Source organism: Poecilia reticulata, chromosome 14, assembly GCF_904066995.2.
Source record: "Poecilia reticulata chromosome 14, P_reticulata-male-v2, whole genome shotgun sequence".
NCBI classification, from domain to species: domain Eukaryota; kingdom Metazoa; phylum Chordata; class Actinopteri; order Cyprinodontiformes; family Poeciliidae; genus Poecilia; species Poecilia reticulata.
The window spans coordinates 27,376,145-27,403,503 of NC_088843.1; the positions used below are offsets into that span (position 1 = coordinate 27,376,145).

Sequence of the window (27,359 nt, forward strand, 5' to 3'; positions counted from 1 at the left end):
ACTATGATGCTATCTCAGTGATTCCACACATTAAGCAGCATATTTCTTCACTGATTGGATTCTTTAAAAAGTACTTCCCTGAAAACAGTTCCCAGTATGACTGGGTGAGAGACCCTTTCAGTGCACCAGCTCCAACTGGTTTCAGCTCTGCAGAAGAGGAGCAGTTCATTGACATGACGTCTGACTCCACATTGAGACTGAGGTTCACATCACAGACACTCAGTGCATTCTGGCTGAGTGTAGAGAGGCAGTATCCACTCTTAGGGGAGAAAGCTATAAGCATTCTGCTTCCTTTTTCAACATCTTACCTTTGTGAGATTGGCTTCTCTGCTGTTGCTGCACTGAAGACCAAGTACAGGTCCCAGCTAAACATTGAGCAGGAGCTGAGAGTTGCACTATCATGCTTCGAACCTCGCTTCGAAAAGCTGTGCACTGCAAAACGTGCTCATTGTAGCCATTAAACCTGACTTCCTCCTCATTTTGATCAAAAAAAGAAAGAAAAAATGAGCACAAATTGTTTAATTCATTTTTGTTTTGTAGGTTCAAGTGTTTTATATATATTGTGCTCCTGAGTTAATGTTGCTGAACTGAATATAAATTAGTTATTTTTTTATTTTTTGTAGTTTATTAGTTATTATAATTATTAAATATTATTTATTGATTTGATTTAATTTTGCAATGGTGCAATTAGTTGGTCAAACATGTTTACAGTTTAAACAAGGATTTCTTTATTTTTAATTTCAGGCATTGATGCACTTAAAATCTTTTCTGTTGCATACTTAAAACACGATTTAATAAAGTTATTCTTAGTAAGTTTGACCATATGTCTTTCTTTTTTTATTTTCTTTAATGTTAATAAGGATAAAATGTTATGCAGAGACGGATAGTCACGGTGGAGAGTGGGGGGCACGAATAGTTTTCTTCTTGCTAGGGGGGGCGTAACAGAAAATAATTGAGAAGCACTGGTCTAGACCCCTCAGATCTTCTGGTTCTGGTCTTCTCTGGAGGAGAAGCAGCATTCAGTTTCTATGCACCACAGATTTGGAACAAACTTCCAGAAAATTGTAAAACAGCTGAAACATTGGGTGCTTTTAAATCTCAACTTAAAACCCACCTGTTTAGAGTTGCTTATGGCTAAATTAGGGTTAGAGTGCGGGTTTTGATGTCTTCCATGTTTTTATGTCTTTAATGTTTTTAATTTCTTTTTATTTCTTTTCGACGTTTTAATGATGTAAAACCCCCCGGAAAACGTTGCAGTTAAATGACGTTTAACTAAAGTTCTATGCAGTTTAGAGTCCCAGTTGACGGAGTTTCAACTAAAAACCTAGAGGTTGGAGTCCTTATCAAACAGTGTTTTTGACTAAAGTCCCTGACGGTTAGAATTCCAGTTAAACAGCGTTTAACTGAAGTCCTAAAGGGGTGCGGGTTTTGATTTTTTTTTTTTTTTATCTCTTTCTCTTTCTCACTGTTTATTTAATGTCACATGCTGTTTTTATTTTAATTATTGACTGATTAGAGTACAGCTTTGATGTCTTTGATGTTTTTAATCTTTACTTTTCATCTAGTTATTAACTTCTTTTTATTTCTCTTTCACACTGTCTATGTAAAGCCTCCCTGGAAAACGTCCCAGTTAAACAAATCTATTTCTAGGGGTGTGAGAATCCTTGTTAAATGGCGTTTTAACTAAAACTCTGAGGTGTGATAATCCTTGTTAAATGACGTTTTAACTAAAACTCTGAGGTGTGAGAATCCTTGTTAAATGGCGTTTTAACTAAAACTCTAAGGTATGAGAATTCTTGTTAAATGGCGTTTTAACTAAAACTCTGATGTGTAAGAATCCTTGTTAAATGGCGTTTTAACTAAAACTCTGAGGTGTGAGAATCCTTGTTAAATGGCGTTTTAACTAAAACTGAGGTGTGAGAATCCTTGTTAAATGGCGTTTTAACTAAAACTCTGAGGTGTGAGATGTTTAACTGATGTCAAGGGGTGCGGGTTATAATGTTTTTCTTTTTGTGTTTATGCACTGTCACATGCTGTTTTTATCTTAATTATGTGAAGCACTTTGAAATGCCTTGCTGCTGAAATGTGCTATACAAATAAAATTTGATTGATTGATTGATTGATTGATTGATTGATTGATTGATTGATTGATGTGATAAAGCCGCTGCCAAACTGGAAATTATGCACAGTGAACCCAAAATTAGATTGCTTAGTCAAAAGATAATATTTTGTAAAATTATTTTTGAGGATTACCTTTTGGAATAATATCTGCTACTTTGATTTCTTATGGCTTTTGATGAGCAGAATGTCACATTTTATTTAAATTAATCTCCATATACAAGATTAAATGGATGTCATATGAATTTTATACTTTTTTCTATTCTCCTTCAGCTTTTTCATTGTTGGCTTTAAAAAAGTTCACCTTTGTTTTATTTAAACACACAACATGTAATATGGTGTTTTTTCATAAAATATGTGTTCAGTTACGAAAATAATTGGCGATTTCTTCTGTCTGTATTCATTACATCAGTTTTATTTATTTGAAGATTACATCATTTCAAACTTCAAGTGTTTTCTGGAATAATTTTAAACTCTTCAAATTTTAAAATGGAGTCATGCAAAGGAATGTTTTCATCCTGTCAGAAAAAATGGTTCAAAATCAAGTATTTTTTTTAAGAGAAAACAAAAGAAAATATTGTTTAATTCTAATGAGGAATGGTTGATATTAAATGTATTTTTAAAATGCAGATCGCATCCTTTGCTACAATTTATTAGGCATTCACTAAAGGAATCCGATATTGTTTCATTTTAGGCAATAAATTGTTCAATTTTATTCTTTAAAAATTTATTGACATACGTTTGTTTAATGCATTTCTAATATTGAACAAAAAAAGTGGTTAAAGGAAAAATCAGCAGAATGTTCCAATATTTTTTAATCCGATTAATTGATTGTCAGAATAATCAATAGAATAATTGATTATTAAAATAATAGTCAGTTGCATGCTAGTTGGTACAGGATAATAGAGAGAGATTCTGCTGATGGTGTAAATTAGACAACTTTACATGAATGTTCAACTCTGTAGTAGTGTCAAAATGTTAGAGAAATCATTCACAAGTGCATAACCTTTCTAAATATGATTTTGCACAGGAAAAATACTGTGCAACACAGACTGCTCTTTCCCATAGTGTGCCATAATATATTGTCAGAAAGACTTTTAAAGGCTCCTTTACAGTTATAACCTGCTTTTTTATTTTAAAATAGTCTTGTGAAAAAAAATGTAAAATCAGCACTTGTTATACTTGTTACATAGTGCATGAATCACATCAACATTCCAATAAACACATAGGTACGTCATGCATCAGCCAGCTACATTTTATATTATTACTCTGACATTAACAACTCAGATTCACCAGAGTTTAATGTTTATGGTAAGGGTTAGGTGACAACTTCTGATTAGTCATATGTACCAAGAGACACAATATCATGGCAAAAGTCAGCAACACAGCTGATTACAGGAGAAAAGTGGATTCATGCAGAATGCTTTTTTGTTTCACGCAACAATGTCTGTCCATTTCAATTATGAAAATGTGTTTTCAACATTAACGTTTGGCTCAATAAAAGGCCAATTAGAAATTGCTGCAGCACAAAATTGTATTAATAGTTGACTGTAGGTCACAATCTTTTGTCATCACAAAATAAACTGAGGAACTCATTTAGTCAAAATCATTAATTTTTTAAACATCTAACCTACATCTAAAGCCAAAAGAAACATACTGGTGTCATTTACAGATTACTTTAAATTCAAATCCCTCAGGGGTATGAATAATTTTGGTCTCATCAGTATGTTGTTATTCAGTGAAAAAAACAACCCACAAATCTTTGCTCAGACTTTATGACGCAGCTGTAATCCAAACCATGTAAGAATCTGCACACAATTTGTCCTGACAGTTGATAATTTAAATAATTTACTTCCATCGGATTCTCCTGTCTAGTCATGTTTTATTTAAATAAAAACAGATGATAACCAGGTAACCATGGAAGCAAGTACAGGCAATGCAGCCCTCATGTTGGCATGCAACATGATGTTAAATGTCTACACTTTTCTATATTTTGTCAAAAACAGAAACCTAGGGGCAACAAAACTACATATTTTATTATTTGGTAGTTTTGACCCTCTGTTTCCTGCTGAAGACATCTGAGATCTTTTAAAGATAATCAAGCTGATGCAGAGAAAGCAGCACACATGCTGTTTTATACGGAACACGGCTGACAGGATGGGCTCAGTTTTTACAGCTCCACACTCCAGCAGCCGCAGAAACGCTGCTGTGGCTTAAACTGAAATCCATCATGCCGCCTCAGCTGCTCTGATCTCCTGTTTGCAGCTAAAAAAAATAGCAACAAAAAAGGTGAGTCAGCATCTTCACAGTAAACATAAAACATGGACCTACAGCTGGAAATTACCTAAAATATTAAACTGATATTTGAAAAAGACAAATATGTGTGTGCCTGGTTGTGTGTCCTGTGTGTCTCTGTGTTGCCCTGCGACAGACTGGCGACCTGTCCAGGGTGAACCCCGCCTGTCGCCTGAAATCTTTGCCGGAGAATGGCACCAGCAACCCTCCCTACCCCACTAAGGGACAAGGGTGCAAGAAAATGGATGGATGGATGGAAATATAACTAATTGCATGATCATTTTTGATTTAAGGTCATTATTAAACTATCTTCAAGCTGCATAGATACAAGCACTGGCCTTCTACAGGGGGTATGAGGTTTTTAAATGAGTGGTTCCATCTAACAAAAAGCAGAAATATCCAATTTAGCTTTCCTTCTTTGTACAATAAACTATTTAATTTCCCAATGTGTATTTGGTTCCGCTGTGACCCATTAAATTATTACTTGTTATATACCGTTTCCAGTATAGATCAATACAAAAATAAGCACAAATAAATTATTCTATACAGAAATAAGAATGTCATTTTGAAGAGAACTTTTTAAGATTGGATTTTCCAAACAGCAGAATTTAGTAGTTTTCTTTATATCAAAATGAAAGTACATTTAATCTTTTTGGAATCTTGGACTGATCCCGAAGAACAATGACTTGAGTTTGTCTACTTTAGCTTAAAAAAATTCTGACTATTTCAAATACCAAATACATATTCAAATTAATCATTATACCATGGGCTCAAGGTATTCACAGGGATCAGGGAAATAATTAAATACTTGAGACACCCTCTAAAACAGTGTTTTTCAACCACTGTTCCGCGGCACACTAGTGTGTGCCGTGAGTGATCGTCAGGTGTGCCGTGGAAATTATTCAATTTCACTACGGTACCGTATTTTCCGGACTATAAGCTGCTACTTTTTTCCTAAACTTTGAACCATGCGGATTGTATCCCGCTGTGGCTTTTCTGTGTATTTTTCTTCAACCACCAGGGGGCTCTCTAGCAGGAAGTGAATCATTAGAAGTCAAAATTGTAAATCAAAGAAGAACGGCTAATTTTCATTTACAATAAGCACATGCTAGCAGCAGGCACGACGGAGAAATGTTTTCAAACTCATATCATGCAGCTTTTAAGTTGAGGGTTGTCGATCTGGCACTACAAGAGGGAAACAGAGCCGCTGCATTTAAGCTCGGTGTGAACGAAACCATGGTTCGGCTTTGGAGACGGAGTGCTGCGTCCTTAATATATGCAGCAGATTTATTAGGACGCCGCCCTCTGCTGGGTCCTGATGGAAAACCGAGAGCAGCTTCCAGTTTTTATTTTAATTTTTTTAATTGAGGGTGCTAGTATGGTGCGCTATATAGTCCGAAAAATACGGTAATTGGTTTTAAAATATTTTTTGAAAATGAATTGTCTGCAAATAATGTCATCTTCGAGTGTCTGCTGTAGCAGTGACTAGCGGCGTAATCATGTAATGTTCTTACCACTAGATGGCAGTAGGTACAGAGCATTTTACATTAAAACGAGAATTAGTGATGCATGAACGTTACAGGTAGCGGTGAGAGCACTGAATCTAGCAAGACTGTGACGACAGTGATGGAAAAGACAGTGAAGCTCAGCAGTAGTTGAAAAGAACATGGGTCCATTTCCCACAACATATCTGTGTGAAGTGAGCTTCTGAAGCCTGGTTACTATAAAAACAGAGAGAGACAGAAATCTTCAATTTCTGCCACGAATTCAACTGTTTTCATCCAAACATGCACAGGTTTCACACCAGGTGGGTAAAATATACAGATATGGACATTTTGTACATGCAACTCTTCATATTCTAATAGTGAATATGAAGTGAAATGTTTCCCAAATATTATTGCTTCTTTCAGAATAAGAATTATTTTCTGTATTATGGCTATAAGATGCTTGTGGATTAGTTTGTAAAACACTTTGACGTTTTCTACAACTTCTTTAAATTTCACACCAGTGTTGTGGCTGTTCAGGTGTATTTTTGAAGTAGACATGTTAAGTGCAATTTGAAATAAGAAATGTAAAATGTGATAATACATTTTTGTGTTTATTTGATTCCTATTCGAGAGACTGATAAGAATGACTATATATAGGCGGCTACAGAATATCTTTGTTTCCATTTTTGGTTGGTGGTGTGCCTCGGGATTTTTTAAATTAAAACAGTGTACCTTGACTCAAAAATGGTTGAAAAACACTGCTCTAAAACACACCTAATTACATATAATAAAAAAAGTTTGAACACCTAATATACATTAATATGCATTAAATGTGTCAATTAGCAATAGGCCAAGGTATTTTCCTTTGAATATGTTTTACAGGGGGAAAAAAGTAGGAAAAAATATAAATAACTTACAAATTTATTTACATTTGAATAGGCACGTTATGTTCCACAGAAAAACATAACTTTTAACATAGTCTCTGTTTATCTGTCCTAATTTGACAATGAATAATCTCACGTTCAATGTGGAAGGATTATTTGTCGCCCTCTGTGGCAGCAGAGGGCGACTACCAAGGGTAACTACCAAGAACTACAAGAACTACCAAGGGACCCTTTTTTATTATCCATCATATTCGTAGAACCAGCAAAATAACGAGGTTGTGTGCTTTCAGTAAATGCAGTTGGGATAGCGGAACCAAAGGTATCAATGGTATTCATTTAATGCGTATTAAAAGTCTAGAGAACATGCTGAACACAAATATCTTTCAGTGCTTCAAATGTAGCAAAAATGTGTTGCGTTATGCTCAACACATCTGCATTAGGTGCTTAGTAAACAGTAAAAACAAGGTGAAATGTGCCTTAAGGCTTCAATGGGGACAATTCTCAAATGCTTTCATTTTCTGTTTATTTAAAAACTACTTCCTCCATCGTGAAATCTGAGGTGCATTTTCACGGTCAATGTTTGTTGCATTTAATTGAAAAATTTAGTGAAAATAAAATTGCATATGGCGAAGTTAGATCTGTGTGAATTAATTGTATATTAAAACAAATTAAATTTCCATTTGCATAGTTTATTGTTTTTCTCTTTTCTCTCTCCATTTCTACTAAAACCTAGATGGCAAAAGTTTTCAGTCTGGTGCATTGATCTCAACTAGTCCTTTTTTTCTAAAGGACAATTTTGTTTACAGTGACTTTACAATTAATTTTTTCTTGTGTTTGTTGTTTTGTTTATTTATTTTGGATATTTAAAATGTGTTCCATTTCCATTGTTAAATCTTCATTAGAAATTAAGGTTTATTGATCTTTGAGAAGGTATCCTTACATTATTATTCTAATACCATTGTCTTATTGAAAACGGTCTCAAAACAATATTATCTTTAATCGCATTAACTTCTGGGACAATTCATCAGCCAGCAACAACAAATGTGTTATTGCGACAGGCCTAGTTGTAGTAAAAATCAGAATTGTATAAAAGATCCCAAAGAAAACTTGAAATCACCAATAAAAGCTTGATTGAAACCTCTTTGTGTAAAAGTATTTGGATGTTGAGCCTAAATTCAGGATCTTATAGATGCTTCTTCTTTTCAACTTAATGTAGAAAAAAAACCATCAAATCTCAACTCACAAAACTTAATATTTCATTCACAGGTCAAGTTACTTTAAATAGAAAAATGTATCAATTCTTACATTTGAGAAGTTCAATGCAAAAATACAGGGAAAAGTTATCTAAATGTCAAATTAAAATAGCTCAAAATAGAAATATTGTAGAAGTTCAAGGACCTGTGGGAAAAATCTAGAGCACAAAGAAATCATGTACGCTGGTATTAACTACGATCAAAAAGAACAAATATTTACATCATAATTTGTCTTTTCCATTGATCAGCCCATGTCTGCAACTCTGAATTTAGGCATCCTCTGAGGGGCCGCACAGTTTTAACTGAGTTTTTTTCCATATTAAGTGTACAGCTATAAATCAGGCAGAGGTCTCTTTCCCCCAGCTTATTATCCACATGAAATAAAAGACCCAGTGTATGAGTTGAGGGTGTAGTCTACTTTGGAGAAGATTTACCAAACAAAATGAGTGTAATTTATTTTCTCCGCTTTCTAGCCCAGAAATAGTCAGCAGGGGCGTGTGTTTCCAAACTGCAGCTTCTCACCAGCAACCAGTCGTTCCTGTTCTGCTTGTAGTTGCCGTGACGTGAGCTTTCACCTCCTCTCTGCTGTTTAAAGGCTGAATATTTTCAAATTTTCACTCCCCTTTCTCCTCCTCCAGCACGCCCTCCCCCTACCCACTAGAGGCTGCCCTCCCCCCAGCCCACACCAGCCCTCGGAGCGCTGTAAACCTGCTGTGGCAGGCCCTGGATCAGTTTTTACAAAGATGAGAATAAAATGTCACAGCAGAGAAGACAATGTGTAAATCAACCTACATTGATTTGCTTTTTTTGGTTAAAATAAATTAACTACTAATAAATGACATCACTGTGATGCATTGAAGGACCTGTGGGAAAAATCAAGAGCACAAAGAGATAAATGACTACGGTAAAAGATCTGTGTCGCTTTTCTATATTCAAACTATAACATTACTCTTGCACACAACTGTAGAAGAAATATTAGCAAAGTTAAAACAGTAGAAAGTGAAATTACAGAGCTGCAGTAGATTAAATTAAACACAGGATTTCTATGAAAACTTTGACTCCATCATAGAGACATGCTGACGATAAAACAAATGCCGGACCAAGACAAACACCAAACACCCACGGAACAATTATGGCAAAATTAACAGGATGAAGTCAGAAAACATGAAAAAAAAAAAAACACTAAAATGACTTTAAAAGATTTAGGGTCAAATCCTTCTTTAGGAAATCAAAATTTTAAATATCCAATTTAAAAATGTGACTAAATAACTTGAACTTCAGAGAATCACAGAAATACTTTTGACTCATCGGTGTTTCAAAGTTTATGTTTTATTTGAGATTCATCAGACATTAGAGTTGGCCAGCTGTTCCTTTAATAATCGCAGTTGTTGATTGGCAGATCAAATGTAGAAAAATATAGATTTTTAATTCCCCAGTCATTCATTAAGCACATTCAAAAGGAAGAAAAATCACCTTTTTCAGTGTAGAACCTGTTCAATTTAAAACATGTCCTTTGACGCACTTTTTTAAAAACAGAAATCACATAAAAGTTAGACTGATATGAAAATTTGGGTCGAAACAGATGATACATAATTATTATAATAATATAATATATAGTTGTATTATATTATTATATAAAAGGAAGCTCAGAGGGGACAGGGCTTTCTCCATCATGGGTCCTAAGTTATAGAATGACTTGCCTTTGCAGGTTAGAGAGGCCCCTTCACTGTATATTTTTAAAGCTCGTCTTAAAACCCATCTATTTTACTTGGCTTTCAACTTCAGCGGGATCTAGTTTTAAAATGTATGTTTGTTTTTAAACTGTAAGAGTTGTTTTTTAATTGTTATGTTGTGTTTTAATACACAGTACTTTGTATCAGCTGTGGTTGTTTTAAAGTGCTTTATAAATAAAGTTGGTATGGTATATGTTCCTATCATTTCAACACACAGGGGAAAAAAAACCTTCGCACTCCTGACATTGCTTCACTTAACCAAACAAATACCACTCAGCCAATCCCCTCCCCACCTGAAACACAAACAGAAAAAGGGTGGAAATAGACATTGGTTATCAATAACTTATCAGGTCTCTACCAATAAGCTAAAAAAAAATCATCAACATCTGCCAGTATTGACGTTAATGCTAATATATTAGAGGTACTGGATCAATTTTGATATCCGAGATCACCATTGCAGTTATGGGCAATAGCCAATATTATTTAAGTTTTACATATTTCCCTACCCTTTTAGAACCATTTAAAATGCACATCACACACACGGTTGCTTCCCTGCATCAGTTAAACACCCACAATCCTGCACTGCATCATTATTAGTTCCACATGACCACAACAAATACCACATGACCAATACCATCTCGGAAAAACCAGGGTTTCCCCAAGTGTATTATAGGCCTGGCGGCCCGCCATGCTTTACTAGCGCCACCGCCAGGCTAAGTCTTTCTTGTTTTTTGTTGTTTTTTTTAGGAAAATAAAATACATTTTAAAAATCGCCTCTTTTTTAAGCCGGATTGCAAGTGTTTCTGTTGCTCCGAGCAGATTTATTCCTAAAAGATATGTTTATAATTTATGCATTTAAAGCCAGACCAATCACACCGCTGCCCTGTGCACGTTGCGTCGCGCGCTGCAGCAGCTGGATGTCTAAACCCCACGCTCCTCCTTTCACTCGAACTGGACACTGGCTGACCGCTATGGATATTTACATCCACCCCCTGTGAGGAATTATGATTAGTTATGAGGAGTTATTGATTAAGGTAAGAGTTTAAACCCACCACGTTAGCTCTGGTTGTGCAGCTCTACAGGAACCGCAGGAATAACTTGTAGTCGCGATTTCTGAGGTGCTTTGACCGAGCGGTGAGAATGATGTATATTTGTGAACAAAACATTGCGTGGCATTTGCATCTCAACACGCTGCCCAGCGTTTGGCCCTGTCCTCTCTGTAAAGTTTAGGTCTGTGTTCCCGGTTAGCCGGTCAGGAGCTTTCGCGCTCTCCTCGCACAGTCACGCGTCACGCTGATTTTCTATTATTTTATTATTATTACTAGTATTATTTTTCCGGTTACACTAAGCACCAAACCGTATCAAATGTTTTGCCCACCTAGTCAGACAGAGTTAATGCGGACATCTGAAAAACTCGTCCAGAAAATCGACCAACCAAAATAGTTTCTGTGTTCCCTTGTTAAAAACTCAACAGACACTAAATGAAAGAGCTACTAAAGCCACATTAGCAGCATTGAATTAGATCTCCCATTTGTTGCGCAGTGCAGCGGATTACCTCATCATGCAGGGCCGGTCCAAGGGTGTATGAGGCCTGGAGCAGAATATGACTTAGGGGCCCCTTTTGTTGCTAAAAACATCAGCACCTCTAACAGCTTCTGTGTTAAATTTAGTGAAATCTAGGACAGGGGGATAAGTTTAACTGTCAAAACTAAAAAGCAATAAATTATAACTGCAGCTTACTAATTTGTATTTGTGAACAAACGGAGCTGAAACTCAAAGATTAAACTCAGCATCAGATTGCAGCTATGGTAACAAACCAATCTGACTATGAATATTGTTCTTTGAACTTCTACAAAGTAAACTTGCCAGTTCCTTAAAATCTTACATATAAATGTTAAATGATTTAAAGTCTTTTAATTTATAGATGCTGAAATCATTATGTCAAATTTAGCAGCAATGATAATCTCAATAAACAAATGCTGCATTTATATATCTGTGGTCTATGTTAAAATATTAGCATTTATGGGGCCCATGAAGCACTGGGGGGCTTGATGGAGCCTCTGACTTTTTGATTAGTTATTTTTAAGACTAGTTGTGGGTTTATATAGCAGTTCACTGACGATATTTTCCCATAACATATAATAACCCAGTGATATTTTTACTTTTATTGTCTACTTAACATCTTTTAATACAAAAACACGGTGGACCGCCGGTGTACTGCCTCGGCGCCCCGACCACCGGGCTTAGCAAGTTTTCTGGGGAAACCCTGAAAAACCTACACAGATGACCACAACACAGAAATAAATATCAGTTGTTAATATCGCCCCAGTTTTACTTATCGTGCTAATTAATATTAATGTTAATGCACCCCTGTTAAAGATGCACCCTTTGATGTATAAATGGGTGTAATAACTTTATGCTGAGACAGAAGGCAAACTATTTTCAGAAGATATCCAAAATTGATGACCCAAGACGATCCTACCAAACGGTAACAAAATGCATTTAAACACATTGTTTAAATGTATTTAAACAAATGTTAATCCATTTGGCAAATAAAAGCTAACTAAGGTGACACTTTATTTGATGAGGTGTCCGTAAGGCTGACATGACACTGTCATAAACATAACATCTGTCTTGAACATAAAGAAGTCTTTATGAATGTCTGACTGTTGTCATGAAGTGTCATTCGGTAAATAATGACATTTTTAATGCAAAGTTGCTTTAAAAGTTGCGTTTAAAGTTCATGCCACCTTTGCATTATTTTGTAAATAATGACAATGTAATGCAAAATTGGCACTTTTAATGGACTTTCAATGCAACTTTTAATGCAACTTTGCATTAAAAGTGTCATTACTTAATTCAACTTTATGACAACAGTCAGACACTCATAAAGACTTCTTCATGATAGATGTTATGTTTATGACAGTCATGTCAGCCTTATGCAAAGTATTACCGATTATTCTAATGTAAAACATCCCCAAGAAGGTCTTTTTATACTGTGCAAAAATATGTATATCTTGCATTTTCTGTTAAAAATGGCTCTTTATAAAACCGAATTGATACCTCTAGTGACAGCCAGAACTATATTTTATACTAGGGGTTCTCAACGTGGGCGGTCAAAGGACGGTAGGGGGCGCTGGCGGACATTTTTACAAAAGGGGGGCGCTGGGATGCCTTTGGGGGGCCTTTGGTCGAAGGTAAACTTTACACCTTAAATGCACAACAATGCCAGTTTAGATTTTGAGCAACTTGGTAAAACTGTATTGTGTAACATTAAACCATGCTTGGCTGCAACTGTATCGATGGCAGTTCTTCTATTCAGTGTTTGTTAGGTTCTGTTAGCTTCTTGGCGCAGCTCCGTTCTCCTGCTACTGGTAGCTAAAATCACGATACCCTCACTGTGTATCCCTCTGAAAAATGAATCCATTTAAATAAAGAAATCAAGAAATGCCTCCATGGGTGATACCACAATAGAGAGCGTTCATTTTATAGCGTTAACACCGGTGCTGTAAGTGGTCCGGTATGAAACGGGGGTGATTGAACAACACAGCACTTTTAAATTTCAATTATCAGAATGCAGTAATTGTTTCCGTTGTTTTAAAAGGTTTATGTCAGTCTGCCTTTTCCTCATCGATACGCTTCCCGACCACCCTGCACTTTAGGGGCTTTAAAAAAAAAAAAAAAAAAAAGACGCGCACATTGCGTAAAACTCTGGAACAGGAGAAGTGAGATATAAAACGGAACGACGAACTATTTATTATGGCATAAAAACAGAAAATCAGATGCTGAACAGTAAAAAATCAACACATGATGTGAAACACGACGATTAGGCGGCGCAGCAGGTGATGAGATTACTGATGATGAGCGTCAAACTATAAAATAAATCTAGCAACAGGAAAGAAACTAAAGTGGACATAGCAATAAACCAAGAGAGGATAAAACTAATCAAATAAAACTAAATGGGAATGAATGAAGAACAAAATGCAAGAATAAACTAAGAAACTAAATACAGAGGAATAAACTGGTATGGCAAGACCTTTGGAGCAATAATTAATACAGAGTACAGAATGGCAAGAATAAACAGACACAATTTCCAGATAAAAGGTAAAATAATATTGTTGAAGTGCCATTTGTTTGTTGAGACCATATCTAGTACTGAGAATAAATATATCTTACAGGCCATAACAGTAAAGAACTGATCACTTATTTATGTTTTTAATTAGATTTGATATATTGATTTCTTCAATATTATTTTTCATGTTAGTGTTAATGTCATGAGGCTGATGACTCCATGACACTTTCAACTTGACTCATTAGGATTTGATTAAGAACCAGATTTGTTCTTTGTAATCTCTGTCCAGTAAAACTATTAATCTATAAATCAATAGACAGATCTATATAAAGATATAATCCATGTTTCTGTCTCATATTGTATGGCATTAAAAGAATCTGGAACTTTTATTTTTCCACTGAAAGCTCTGGTGTGCACAATAAATTCCATGTGGGTGAAATTTTATGGATCATACTCTGATGTCCCATTCTCCTGAAGGCAGCACAGAGCTGCACCACCAGAAACTGACAAACACTGAAGAGAAGAAAAGCTATGATTAATGTAGTTACAGTTCTATCCATGTTTTAATGTTGCAGAGCTCAGTCGTTTTGCAAATAGTTCAAAGTTTAAACTGGCATGTTTTATCTGGTCATTTGTGTAATATTTAACTAGAAAATGGCAAAGAATAAGAATATTTTTCCACTCCGATTGGCTGCTGTTAGACCTACAAATTTTAACTTGAATGTTCATTGCATTTTTTGTAGACGCCTGTGAAAATAATTTCTATTCCCTTGACTTTTTTGTTCTCTGGGAAATTATTTTTGATGATAAATACAGAAATCGGCTTAAAAATAAAAAAATCTACAATAGTGATAGTAATATTAATGATAAAATAATAGTCAGTGCAAAGTAGCCTGCAAATTCTTTGGTGGGGGGCGGTGAGGTACCTGGATAAGGGCTAGGGGGGGGCGCTGGGCCAAAAAAGGTTGAGAAACACTGCTTTATACCAACCCTACTGTTAGATTGGTTGTCACAAAGTGACAAAGTTGGTTTCGTTGAGAGTTATTGCTATAATAGTTTATTTAAAAAAATGTAAAAAGAAATTTGAATCAGCATGTACAGATTTGATTTAGTGAAGAATTCAAAACAAATAATACCATTAAATAACTTTTTCCATCTATAGTTGTCATGATTCATAGAAGAAAAAACATTAAATTGCAACGTCTGGCCTCAAAGAAAATTTTAAATTGGCCAGGAAAGCCTGAACACAAACCCGATTGCTTTAGGCATCAATAAACAAATGTTACATTTTTGTGCAAAAATACGATTAAACAAAATTATTGTGTATGTCGTACGACTTTACTCAATATTCTGTCAATAGTCCATGTTTCAATAAACATTCCTGCACAAAATCAATTTTGTACATGCTGTCTAAAATGGAGGACCCTGTACATTTTCTAAATAAACAACAATTTACTCTGAGTGATACTAAGTTTGTCACTTTGTGGTAGCTCTCACTGTCATAGGCATCAACTGGGTTTTATAAAAAGGGTTATTTTTAGAAGAAATTGTATGACATACATATTTGCAGCCCTGCATTAAAAGAAAATTGTTCAATATTTTAACATATCTACACAGTGAGGAGGCAATTGAGCCATTTGACTGTGGTGTTTTGTACCTGCGGCACATCTAAAAACTGCCAAAATGTTTTTTCTTTGTCAGTGTGTCATGTTGGTGACTGAAGCCTGTTATGAAGACTTCAACACATTTCTTCAGACCGGTTGGCACTACTTTTAATGCTGTCCACATTTTTTTCTATAAGCTGACTAATTTCTTTAGTAATTATTTCTGACTTTTTTATGCTTTGTCTTGTAAACCAGGTGGGCAGAGTAATTTGAATGACTATGATGGTGACACACCGGTGAGTCTGATTAGTTTTGCTCACACTACTTTTTAAAATGTTTATTTATTATCCTAATGTTTCTGCTATATTTCTTGTTTTTCCTTCCAGACTGGAAGTCTTCCTCCTTCATATTGGTGAAAACAAGAGCAGCACCAAAGACACTTCACTATCGGTGACCACAAGACCATCCATGGCCGCTTCCAATGAACTTTCAAAGCTTCACCTTCAGTGCAAAGTACCATGAATGTATGATCTTTGTTGTATATTGCTGTCAGTGCTGTTTGATGTTTTGAAATAAAAGTAGATTATATTCTGCGAATGGTGCTGGTGTTTTTGTAGCATCTAATGTCTTAAAATGAATTTGGAGATTATTGATGGCCAGTAGTTTCTGGGGGAACAAAGGTTTTATTTGCTCTACTGGCTTTTATTTTGGAGTGAATTGACAGAAAAGTGGGTAATGAGAGAAGGGGAAGACCGGGAAGTTAACCCACGACAGCCACATTGAAAACTAGAGCTTCATACGTATGTGGGCTGTGCTTAATCCCTGCGCCACCACAGCATACCCTGCCAGTATATTTCAAAACTCAGATTTCTAGGTTCTATTCTTTAAACTGTTCTGTGTTAGATCAACACATTTATAGTGTTAACTTTTGACAAAATACACTAGTTTTTGGGTAAATTAACACTGAAGTGTATTTGATTTCAACTACTGTGAGTGTAGTTGAAATCAAATACACTTTCAAAAGTGTAACTTCTACACCTTAAAAGTGTAAAATTTAACTCTGTAGGAGTTGATGGAACACTTACAAATTTGCTGTGTACATCACAAGAATATCATCCTTGAAATATCAGTGTGCAATCTTTATATCGCAAAGGAGTGTTTGAAGTCAAGGAATTGTGCTATGAATTTATATTTTTCATGCTAGTGCGATATTTAACCAGTTGGACAGCAGATCCTCACAACAGACACAAAAGATTTTGCTCAAAACTCTAAAGGCCACTACGATGGAAGTGCAGATGAGAAATTTCACAACTGATCATCATTGCAATATTTACCCATCATCATCATCACTGCGTTATTCTCTAATAGTTTTGGAGGGTTAAGGTATAAATTTCATAGTTATATATTTTTATTTATTTTACTTAACTTTCAATATTTCTCTCCGTTTTCCAAAACTTTGAAGCGCTTTTGTTTTGTTTATTTTTTCAACATTAAAAGCCATCAGACTGCAGCACAGCTTTCTGTCGCAAGCAGATAAAACAATGTACTTACACATGTTTTATTTTTTTAAACAATTTAATGATTTTGGAATTTGGACACCAATATGTTGTGAATTCCAGATAAATGGAGTCTTGTTTTTTGCATAACCCAGAAATCGGAATCAGTAGTAACTGCTTTGACTGTTCCATGTACTGGGAGTGGCATAAAAGAGATTACTTTAATTAAAGCCACAAAAAGCTCAGAGAACAGTTTCCACATTTCAGGATTTTAATTTTAAACTGAAATTTTAACAACCAAGGCCAGAGGTTCCAATTATCTTTTAAGAGACAACAGCCTTTTTGTGCAACATTTTCATACAGGTAACCTGAAGTCAATATATTATGTGCCATCATAAATACATGAAATACATCAATGTCAAATTGACTCTGAACAGCTCTCCATTTTAAGGCTACAGAATGAGTATTCTGAATACTCACTTTACAAAAACACCATGCTGTACTGAAACAGTTTCTACCTTGTTTTCACTGAAATATAACAACCCTCATTTAAATCTAGGTTATTTTGCAGTTGAATGCATATTTTTAAATCAGTGAAATGACAGGACACATTATAGAAAATTTTAACAGTTCAAGCAACCCCCATCAACTTGCTGCATGAAAATAATGCAGCAAGTTGATGCATTAGGTTAGCGGTTCTCAACGTGGGCGGTACCGCCCCCCAGGGGGCGTTCAGAGGACGGCAGGGGGCGCTGGCGGACATTTTTACAAAAGGGAGGCGCTGGGATGCCTTTGGTCGAAGGTAAACTTTACACCATAAAAGCACAACAATGCCAGTTTAGATTTTGAGCAACGTGGTAAAACTGTATTGTGTAACATTAAACCATGCTTGGCTGCAGCTGTATCGATGGCAGCTCTTCTTCTATTCAGTGTTTGTTAGCTTCTGTTAGCTTCTTGGCGCAGCTCCGTTCTCCTGCTACTGGTAGATAAAATCACGACACCCTCACTGTGTATCCCTCTGAAAAATGAATCCATTTAAATAAAGAAATCAAGAAATGCCTCCATGGGTGATACCATGATAGAGAGCATTCATTTAACACCGGTGCTGCAAGTGGTCCGGTATGAAATGGGGGTGATAGAACAACGGTACCACAGCACTTTGAAATTTCAATAATCAGAATGCAGAAATTGTTTCCGTTGTTTTAAAAGGTTTATGTCAGTCTGCCTTTTCCCCATCGATATGCTTCCCGACCGCCCTGCACCTTAGGGGCTTAAAAAAAAGACGTTCACATTGCGCAAAACTCTGAAACAGGAGAAGCGGGACATAAAACGGAGCGACGAACTAGATGTGAATTATGGCATAAAAACAGAGAATCTGACGCTGAACAGTGAAAAAAATCAACACATGATGTGAAACACGTGTTGATTATGCGGTGCAGCAGGTGATGGGATTACTGATGGTGAGCGTCAATAAACGATAAAATAAATCTAGCAACAGGAAAGAAACTAAAGTGGACATAGCAATAAACCAAGAGAGGATAATACTAATCAAATGAAACTAAATGGAAATGAATGAAGAACAAAATGCAAAAATAAACTAAGAAACTAAAGTAAATACAGAGGAAAACACTGGTATGGCAAGACCTTTCGAGCAATAATTAATACAGAGGACTGTATGGCAAGAATAAACAGACACTATTTCCACATAAAAGGTAAAATAATATTTTTGAAATGTCATGGGTTTGTTGAGACCACATCTAGTACTGAGAATAAATATATCTTACAGACCATAACAGTAAATAACTTATCACTTTGTTTTTAATTAGATTTGATATATTTATTTCTTCAATATTGTTTTTCATGTCAGTGTTAATGTCATGAGGCTGATGACTCCATGACACTTTCAACTTGACTCATTAGGATTTGATTAAGAACCAGATTTGTTCTTTGTAATCTCTGTCCAGTAAAACTATTAATCTATAAATCAATAGACATGTCTACATAAAAATATAATCCATGTTTCTGTCTCCGTAGACACCTGTGAAAATAATTTCCATTCCCATGACTTTTTTGTTTTCTGGGAAATTATTTTTGATGATAAATACAGAAACAAGCATAAAAATCAAAACATTTACAATAGTGATAGTAACATTAATGATAAAATAATGGCCAGTGCAAAGTAGCCTGCAAATTCTTTGGTGGGGGCGGTGAGGGACCTGGATGAAGGCTAGGGTGGCACTGGCCCAAAAAAGGTTGAGAAACACTGCATTAGGTGGATACACCTTTTCCTAAAAGAAGCACAACTAAAAAGAAAACTCTACTTCAGGTTCTTAGAGATTCTTGATGTATTTGCTTACAGTAACAACAAACAAAAGAAAATCAAATTTTCTCTAGTGCATGATGAAAAATGAAAAACTGGTTCTGGCCTAATATGGATCTATTGGCCCATATTAGGAATATCTCAAGCAATATATGAATTGCATCATTCACCAAGAACTGGCAAAAACATTGTAAATTAATTTGCAATTTATTTTTAAATTAAATTAAAAATTTAATTTACAGTTTAATTTTGTAAATTTAATTTACAATTTAATTTTGTAAATTATGTTACAAAATTATTGTAACATAATTTTGATCATATTAAACACCCCTAAAAGACAGAAGAAAGAAGTCCTGTCTATTAATTCTAAAACTCCAACACTGAACATTGTAGTTGTTTTTGTACATTTAAACTTCAGTTACCATAAAATGTTAACACAATGTTTAAACTGTACCCACTTGGAAGATAGATTTGGGGTGGTACTAGTAAAAAAAATCATTCCAAGGTGACTTGCAAGCCTTTCAGTTAGAAATTGGTCATTTAAGATTAAATACAATATTCATGTCTTATAATTATAGGTAGCGGTTTGATGGAAAACCACTCAGGGTTTCTCCCAGAAAACTTGCTGAGCCCAGTGACCGGTGCGCTGAGGTGGTCCACCTGCGGCCCACTGTGTTTTTTAATAATGATGCTATGAGTTTAATCTTTGAGTTTCAGCTCCGTATGTTCGCCAATACATCTCAGTAAATAATAGTTATTACTGATTGCTTTTAAGGTTGGCCAATTATAATACCGTCCCTCTTTGGATTTCTCTAAATCTGTGTTGAAATGCTGTTTGTGGTGCTGATGATCTTAATAGCAAATCAAATTCCCCCCTAAATCAAATTCTGCTCAAGGCCTCATAAAACCTTGGGCCGGCCCTGCATGATGAGCTAAATCTGCTGCACTGCACATCTTTCTGCTGGATACAGAGTGTCAAACAGGGAGATTCATTTATGTGGCTTTAGTAATTCTTCCATTTTGTGCCTATTGAGTTTTTAACAACTACCAGAGAGACTGGTTTGGTTGCCCGAGCTTTATGGGATGAGTTATTTTGGAAACCCTCGCGGCCGCACGCAGCAACTCTGACTATAAGTAGACAAAACATTTGATATGGCACAGTTTGATTAATCTTATCACCGCAAAACTTATAAAAGAAAAAAATTAATAAAACCAGCATGCTGCTTGACTATGATGCGTGTGCAACAGCTTCTCCACGGGCTGGACTACTGGGCCACTAATGCACCAAGGAGCAAGCAAGTAAACTTTATCAGCGCAGACACAGAGCTAACAGGAAGCATGTGTGAGATGTAAATGCACACACCGCACAGAATTCTTTGTTCACGTAACCTATATTAACAATGCACACCTCTGAAAATGCAACTATGGGTTATATTTGCAGTTCACATTGAGCTGTGCAAGCAGAGCAAATGCATTGGCTTTTAAATCTGGCTAATACCTTGATAAAGAATTCTCCAAAGGAACATGAGTTCTCACAGGGGATTGATATAAATCTCAATACAGGTGAGCCTGTGTCCAGTTCGAGTGAAAGGAGGCGCACGCAATCCACGCAGAGGTAAACTTTGGAGATCCAGCTCTGACTGTGCGCCAAGCAGCCAACACAGAGACTCCTGACTTTGTGCTCTGTTAAATGCATCATAAACCCAACATTCAGGAATAATTCTGCTCTGCCAGTGAAATGCACTATGCAGGAAAGACGCTTGTAGTCAGCTGATGTAAAAAAATATATAAAAATATATATATTAAAAGAATCTTTCCCGCTTAAAAGAAAGATTCTTTTAAGCGGGAAAAAAAAGAAGAAAAAAAGTAAGTTATAAATTACAGTAAGTAATTTATAACTTACTGTTGAGGCAGTAAGTTATAAATTTAAGCTTACTGCCTCAACAGCAAAATGACAGCCTGAAATTGTAAACTGCTCAAAATAATAAACTACAGAATGATAGAATAAGATAAGATGGCTATTCCTAAAACTAAAAATCATATTTTAAAACAAAGTTTTTGGGGGGGAGGATTAATATGCAACAGAAATTTAGTGATTGAACTCATTTCAAAAGTACTTCAAAAGTCCCAAATATTTGTCCTTAGACAAATATTTAGTAACATGACACTTATGTCATGTTACTAAATCTTTGAAGAACGAAGGGGAGAAAGAAAACATATTTCAATCTAATTTTTAAATGTCCATTTTTAATATTCCATCACAATGAACAGATGAAGAGGTTAATATGTCTATTTTAGTTCAAAAGATAAAAAAATATGAAATTATTAATTATTATTAATATTAATTAATAAAAGAAGGGAGCGGGAGATCGACAGGCGGATTGGGGCAGCGTCTACTGTGAAGCGGGTGCTGTACTGGTCCGTCGTGGTGAAGAGAGAGCTGAGTCAAAAAACAAAGCTCTCGATTTACCGGTCAATCTACGTTCCCACCCTCATCTATGGTCATGAGCTTTGGGTCATGACCGAAAGAACGAGATCACGGGTACAAGCGGCCGAAATGGGCTTCCTCCGCAGGGTGGCTGGGCTCTCCCTTAGATAAGGTGAGAAGCTCGGTCATCCGGGAGGGACTCAGAGTAGAGTCGCTGCTCCTCCACGTCGAGAGGAGCCCGTTGAGGTGGCTCGGGCATCTGGTCAGGATGCCTCCTGGACGCCTCCCTGGTGACGTGTTCCGGGCACGTCCCACGGGGAGGAGGCCTCGGGGAAGAACCAGGACACGCTGGAGGTATTACGTCTCTTGGCTGGCCTGGGAACGCCTTGGGATTCCCCCGTAAGGAGCTGGATGAAGTGGCTGGGGAGAGGGAAGTCTGGGCCTCCCTTCGGAAGCTGCTGCCCCCGCGACCCGACCCCGGATAAGCGGAAGAAAATGGATGGATGGAAATTATTAATAATTTCCATCCATTAATAGCATATTAGCTGACTAATAATAGCGTATTAGTCAGCTAATACGCTATTCATCTTAGTTCTAGTTCTTTGCATACACAACCATAACATGTTTTGATTAAATGAAAAAATGTTGCCAGAAAGAAAGTTTCAGCCCAAAATGTTACAGCCGATTAAAAATAAACTTTAAATTGCTCACTTTTAGCTTTATTGATTATTTTTGTCATTTTAACACTGACACTTTAATTTTTAAAGAAAAACAGATTAGATATAATACACAAAACTAAAGCAATCATAAACCTATTTAGTGTAAGTACTGTCCACTGACTTAACATTCAGGGGAAGGGAAAGGTAGTAATTGTTATTATTATTATAATTGCATTTTTGGGATATACGTGGGGCTAAATTTCAGTCCATGCATTTACCAGTTAATCATTTCACTTTCAGGACAGTTGCAGGAAAATTACCATAATGTAAGAAAAACTTTAAGATTAATATGTTTTTCATTTTGTATTGCCAGTCAAACTAGAAATAAATACATAGATTTTGAATGCATTTTATGGTGATTGGCATTCTAGAGTCTTGCTTTTTTATATAATAAACTGTCAGTGTCAAATTTTATTCATAGTTAGACCACTTAAACTTTATTTAATTAGTTATTTTTTAATTCTAAAAAATATTTTTAGCAAGTCCACTGACTGAATTAAAATGAATATAATAACTTTTTCATTCTATTTGGGTTTTTTTATGGTTTGTTTGCTCATTTATTATTGCTTTCTGATTATAATATTTCCTTTTTGGGTTCAAAATTAAAATTATTTTTCCCTGTATACTGACTGAACTGATTTTTTATAAGACTGTCAATTCTTTTTTTCAAGATGCCATGCATTTAATTTCAAACTCTAAACATTAAATACCATTTAAATAAGCCTCATGTAGACCCAATGCTCTCATGGTTCATCAGATTTGCATAATTGCATTTATAAAAACTGGTCACATTTAACAATTTTTTTTGTGTTGCCTAAATGAATAACTAGTTTTTCCAGCTTTTCCAGTAATATTATTCATTTAAATTCTGACTTGCTTTACATTTTCTTTTTTGCAACACTGCAACATAAAATGGCTGCCAGTTATTTTGTGTGCACAGAATAACCTTTATAATAACTTCTGAATATTGTAGAAGCAAGCAATTTTAGCCATCAGCTGGATTTAAAAAAATGTTTTTGGCTCAGATCACCATCAGGCATGTTGCTAATTTATTCTCTGATGGTTGAGCTGTAATTATGAGCAGTGAAACAAAGAAAAATACAAGAAAGCAATTTATGTGTTGTTTAACTCCCTACATCTGCAGTGTGCATGTATTTAACTTGATTACAGTGACGATGCATGATAAATACCATCATAAAGTGAGCAGGCTGGGTAATAAACATACTATTATGCAGTGTGGCAGTGTTGTATGGATATCAGAGAGCTCCAGTCTTTTTTTTTTGTGGGCCTGGGGGAGGGCCAGCTGAAGCATTGCTCCAGCCTAGCGGCAGGCAGGAAAATAAAAGCCACATAATATAATCTGAGCAGTGAACACACACACAGGAATTTAAGATGGAAACCCTTAATCTGCACCATGCCTGCATCAGTTCTCGTGATATTTCTCTCATTTTTTAAGTACAGTTTTCAGAACAAGAGCGAAAGAAGGAATAAAACATGAATATCAATACTAAAATGTCCCCTGCTTTGTACAATGAATAAATAAACCAACAAATAAAATCCAGCCAGCACTACTGACCTTGGCTATATCCTGTTATTGAAATAAAGTGACAACTTCACCTCTGGTGAAAACAATACAAAAAAGATCTCCATTTTTCTCCTGAATTAAAATTTACAAGGATATATTAACAAGGATATTATTAAAAACACACAGCCAAACTAAAATAAATAGATTTCTGTGAAAAATAAATTAGTTGTATATTAAGTAACCACACACACACGCACATTCATTGCTCTATGTGGGTGTCCTCTGCATGTTTCTTGTTTTTTTTAAGGCGGGACTATAAACCAGTTATTTCAAGTTCAGAAACGTACACAATATTAACATTCCTCCTTAAAAACTGCTGGAGACAAAATGTCGGGGTAGATTTGGTGATAATAATATCAATATGCTGATTCCTATTATTATTATTTCAACGAACTGCTGCTCCACCTACTAGTCGATGTCGAGGGAAAATATATATATATTTGAATGTGCAATATTGCGTCGGTAAAAATATATTTTAATAAAAATAAAAATAAAAATGGCGACGCGGCGGTTAGCTAAAAATGTGACCGAGCTGAAAAAGTTTCCTGATATTTTCAGGCAGGGGGAGAAAAAAAAAGGAGGGCAGAAATTTTTATTTTTATTTCAAGCTAATGCGGGTGGGGGTTGGTAGCCGGGAGACTAATGTCGACACGACACTCACACACAAAGAAATTAATCATTAACACGGAGAAAATATCTGTGATATTAAACTGAAATTTAACGGCTGCCTTCCAGGCGACAGCCCCGAAGAAATAACCAGTCTGTTTCGGCCTGAAAAGCACAAATATCTGTTTATCTGCCACCTCCGGAGGTGGAAGACGGGGGTTGAAAAAAAAAGTTGAGGCTAGCTGAATAAAGTTGTAATTGCAGTCAGACCAACTCTCGGTGGCTGATATGAGAAAACAATCAATACGACACGGCTAAATTCGAATAAAATAAAGGCGGAAATTGACTCGATTTTACACAGACGTATGGTTAAAATATCCCCGGGTTAACGTATGGGCTAATCTGCGTTCAAAAACAGATAAAAACGACATTTATTTAGAAATTATATCGGCGTTACCTGTATTGCATTGTGCTCCATTGCAGTCCTGCATTCCCTCTCAGTGAGGCCCCTCTCTCCGGTTACACCGCCGGGACACGCCGACACGCAAACAAACGCACCACAGAGGAGGAGGGGGAAAAAATAAAAAAGAAAGGCTTTTCTTATATTCTACTTTTTTCTCTTTTTTTAAATGGGTGGAAATGGCACGGGATCTAGGTGTGGCCAAAGTTTGCCACAGAGTAAAACTCCATACAAAAATCACATTTAAAGAGGGGGCATTTTTACTTCACTAACATGACGTATTTCCGACTGAAACGGAATACGAGGGCGGGGTTAAGATTAAAAAAAAAATCTAAAATCGAATAAAAATCCATTTGGTCTTGCATTTACCAACACATTCTCGCAGATATCTTGAAACTGTCAAACAGCTTATCTCTGTGCACTCACGTAAATTATATTAACTTCTAATGTTAATAAAGTGCATGCACACACAACTTTCTTTAAAGTTAGCACCATTAACACTTGGTTTATCAGCTTAGATCACAGTGTTTCTCAACCTTTTTTGGGGCCAGCGCCTCCCTAGCCTTTATCCAGGTCCCTCACCACCCCCACGAAAGAATTTGTAGGCTACTTTGCACTGAATATTATTTTATTATTAATATTACTATCACTATTGTAGATGTTTTGATTTTTATGCTTCTTTCTGCATTTATCATCAAAAATAATTTCCCAGAGAACAAAAAAGCAACGTGAATAGAAATTATTTTCACAGGTGTCTAAGAAAAATGCAATGAACATTCAACTTAAAATCGGTAGGTCTAACAGCAGCCAATCAGAGTAGAAAAATATTCTGGTTCTGTGCCATTTTCTAGTTGTTAGATATTTCAAAAAATGACCAGATAAAAGATGTACAGCAATGCCAGTTTAAACTTTTATCAATTTGCAAAACAACTGAGCTCTGCAACATTAAAACATGGATAGAACTGTAACTACATTAATCATAGCTCTTCTTCACTTCAGTGTTTTGTCAGTTTTTGGTGGTGCAGCTCTCAGCCTTCAGGAGAATGGGACATCAGAGTATCATCCATAAAATTTCACCCACATGGCATTAACTGTGCAAACCAGTGCTGTCATTGGAAAAACAAAAGTTCCAGATCCTTTTAATGCCATACAAATATGAGACAGAAACCTGGATTATATCCTTGTCTATTGATTTATAGATTAATAGTTTTACTGGACAGAAATTACAAAGAACAAATCTGGTTCTTAATCAAGTCCTGATGAGTCAAATTGAAAGTGTAATGGAGTCATCAGCCTCATGACATTAACACTGACATGAAAAATAATATTCAAGAAGTAAATATATCAAATCTAATTAAAAACATAAATAAGTGATACGTTCTTTACTGTTATGGTCTGCAAGATACATTCATTCTCAGTATTCGATATGGTCTCAACAAACCCATGGCCCTTCAAAAATATTATTTTACCTTTTATCTGGAAATTGTGTCTGTTTATTCTTGTATTAATTATTGCTCGGAAGGTCTTGCCATACAGGTTTATTCCTCTGTATTTACTTTAGTTTCATAGTTTATTCTTGCATTTTGTTCTTCATTCATTTCCATGTGATTTTCTTTGATTAGTATAATCCTCTCTTGGTTTATTGCTATGTCCACTTTAGTTTCTTTCCTGTTGCTAGTAGATTTTATCGTTTATTGACGCTCACCATCAGTAATCTTCACTCAACGATTGCTGTGCCGCCTAATCGTCATGTGTTTCATGTGTTGATTTTTCACTGTTCATCGTCGGATTCTCTGTTTTTATGCCATAATTGACATCTAGTTCGTCGCTCCGTTTTATGTCCCGCATCTCCTGTTTCAGAGTTTTGCACAATGTGCACGTCGTTTTTGGATTTTTTTGTTAGCCCCCTAAGGTGCAGTGCGGTCGGAAAGCGTATCGATGGGGAAAAGGCAGACTGACATAAACCTTTTAAATGACGGAAACAATTTCTGTATTCTGATATTGAAATTTAAAAGTGTGATGGTAGTACCGTTGTTCTATCACACCCGACCCCTTTCATACTGGACCACTTACAGCACCGGTGTTAACGCTATAAAATTAACGCTCTCTACCGTGGTATCACCCATGGAGGGATTTCTTTATTTAAATGGGTTATTTTTCAGAGGGATACAAAGTGAGGGTATCGTCATTTTAGTAATTAGATGTTTATAAGAGCGATTTTCTGCTGTAATTCCATAGAAGCGGGCAGCCTTCAAACGGAAATAAAATTTTTTTAATATAAGCTGCTGCTTTGACATGA

At 35.8% G+C, this 27,359-nt stretch overlaps 1 protein-coding gene across 1 annotated transcript in view; it reads right to left on the reverse strand.

The window, feature by feature from the left end:
• The window catches only part of LOC103476232 (uncharacterized), a 66,821-nt gene extending 41,546 nt beyond the window's left edge, over positions 1-25,275 (reverse strand). Inside the window, exon 1 of the mRNA XM_008428424.3 lies at positions 25,058-25,275. Within this exon, the coding sequence (XP_008426646.1) occupies positions 25,058-25,078 (21 nt within the window). The 5' untranslated portion in view covers positions 25,079-25,275. The remainder of the gene's footprint in view (positions 1-25,057) is intronic.
• Positions 25,276-27,359: the final 2,084 nt, after the last annotated feature.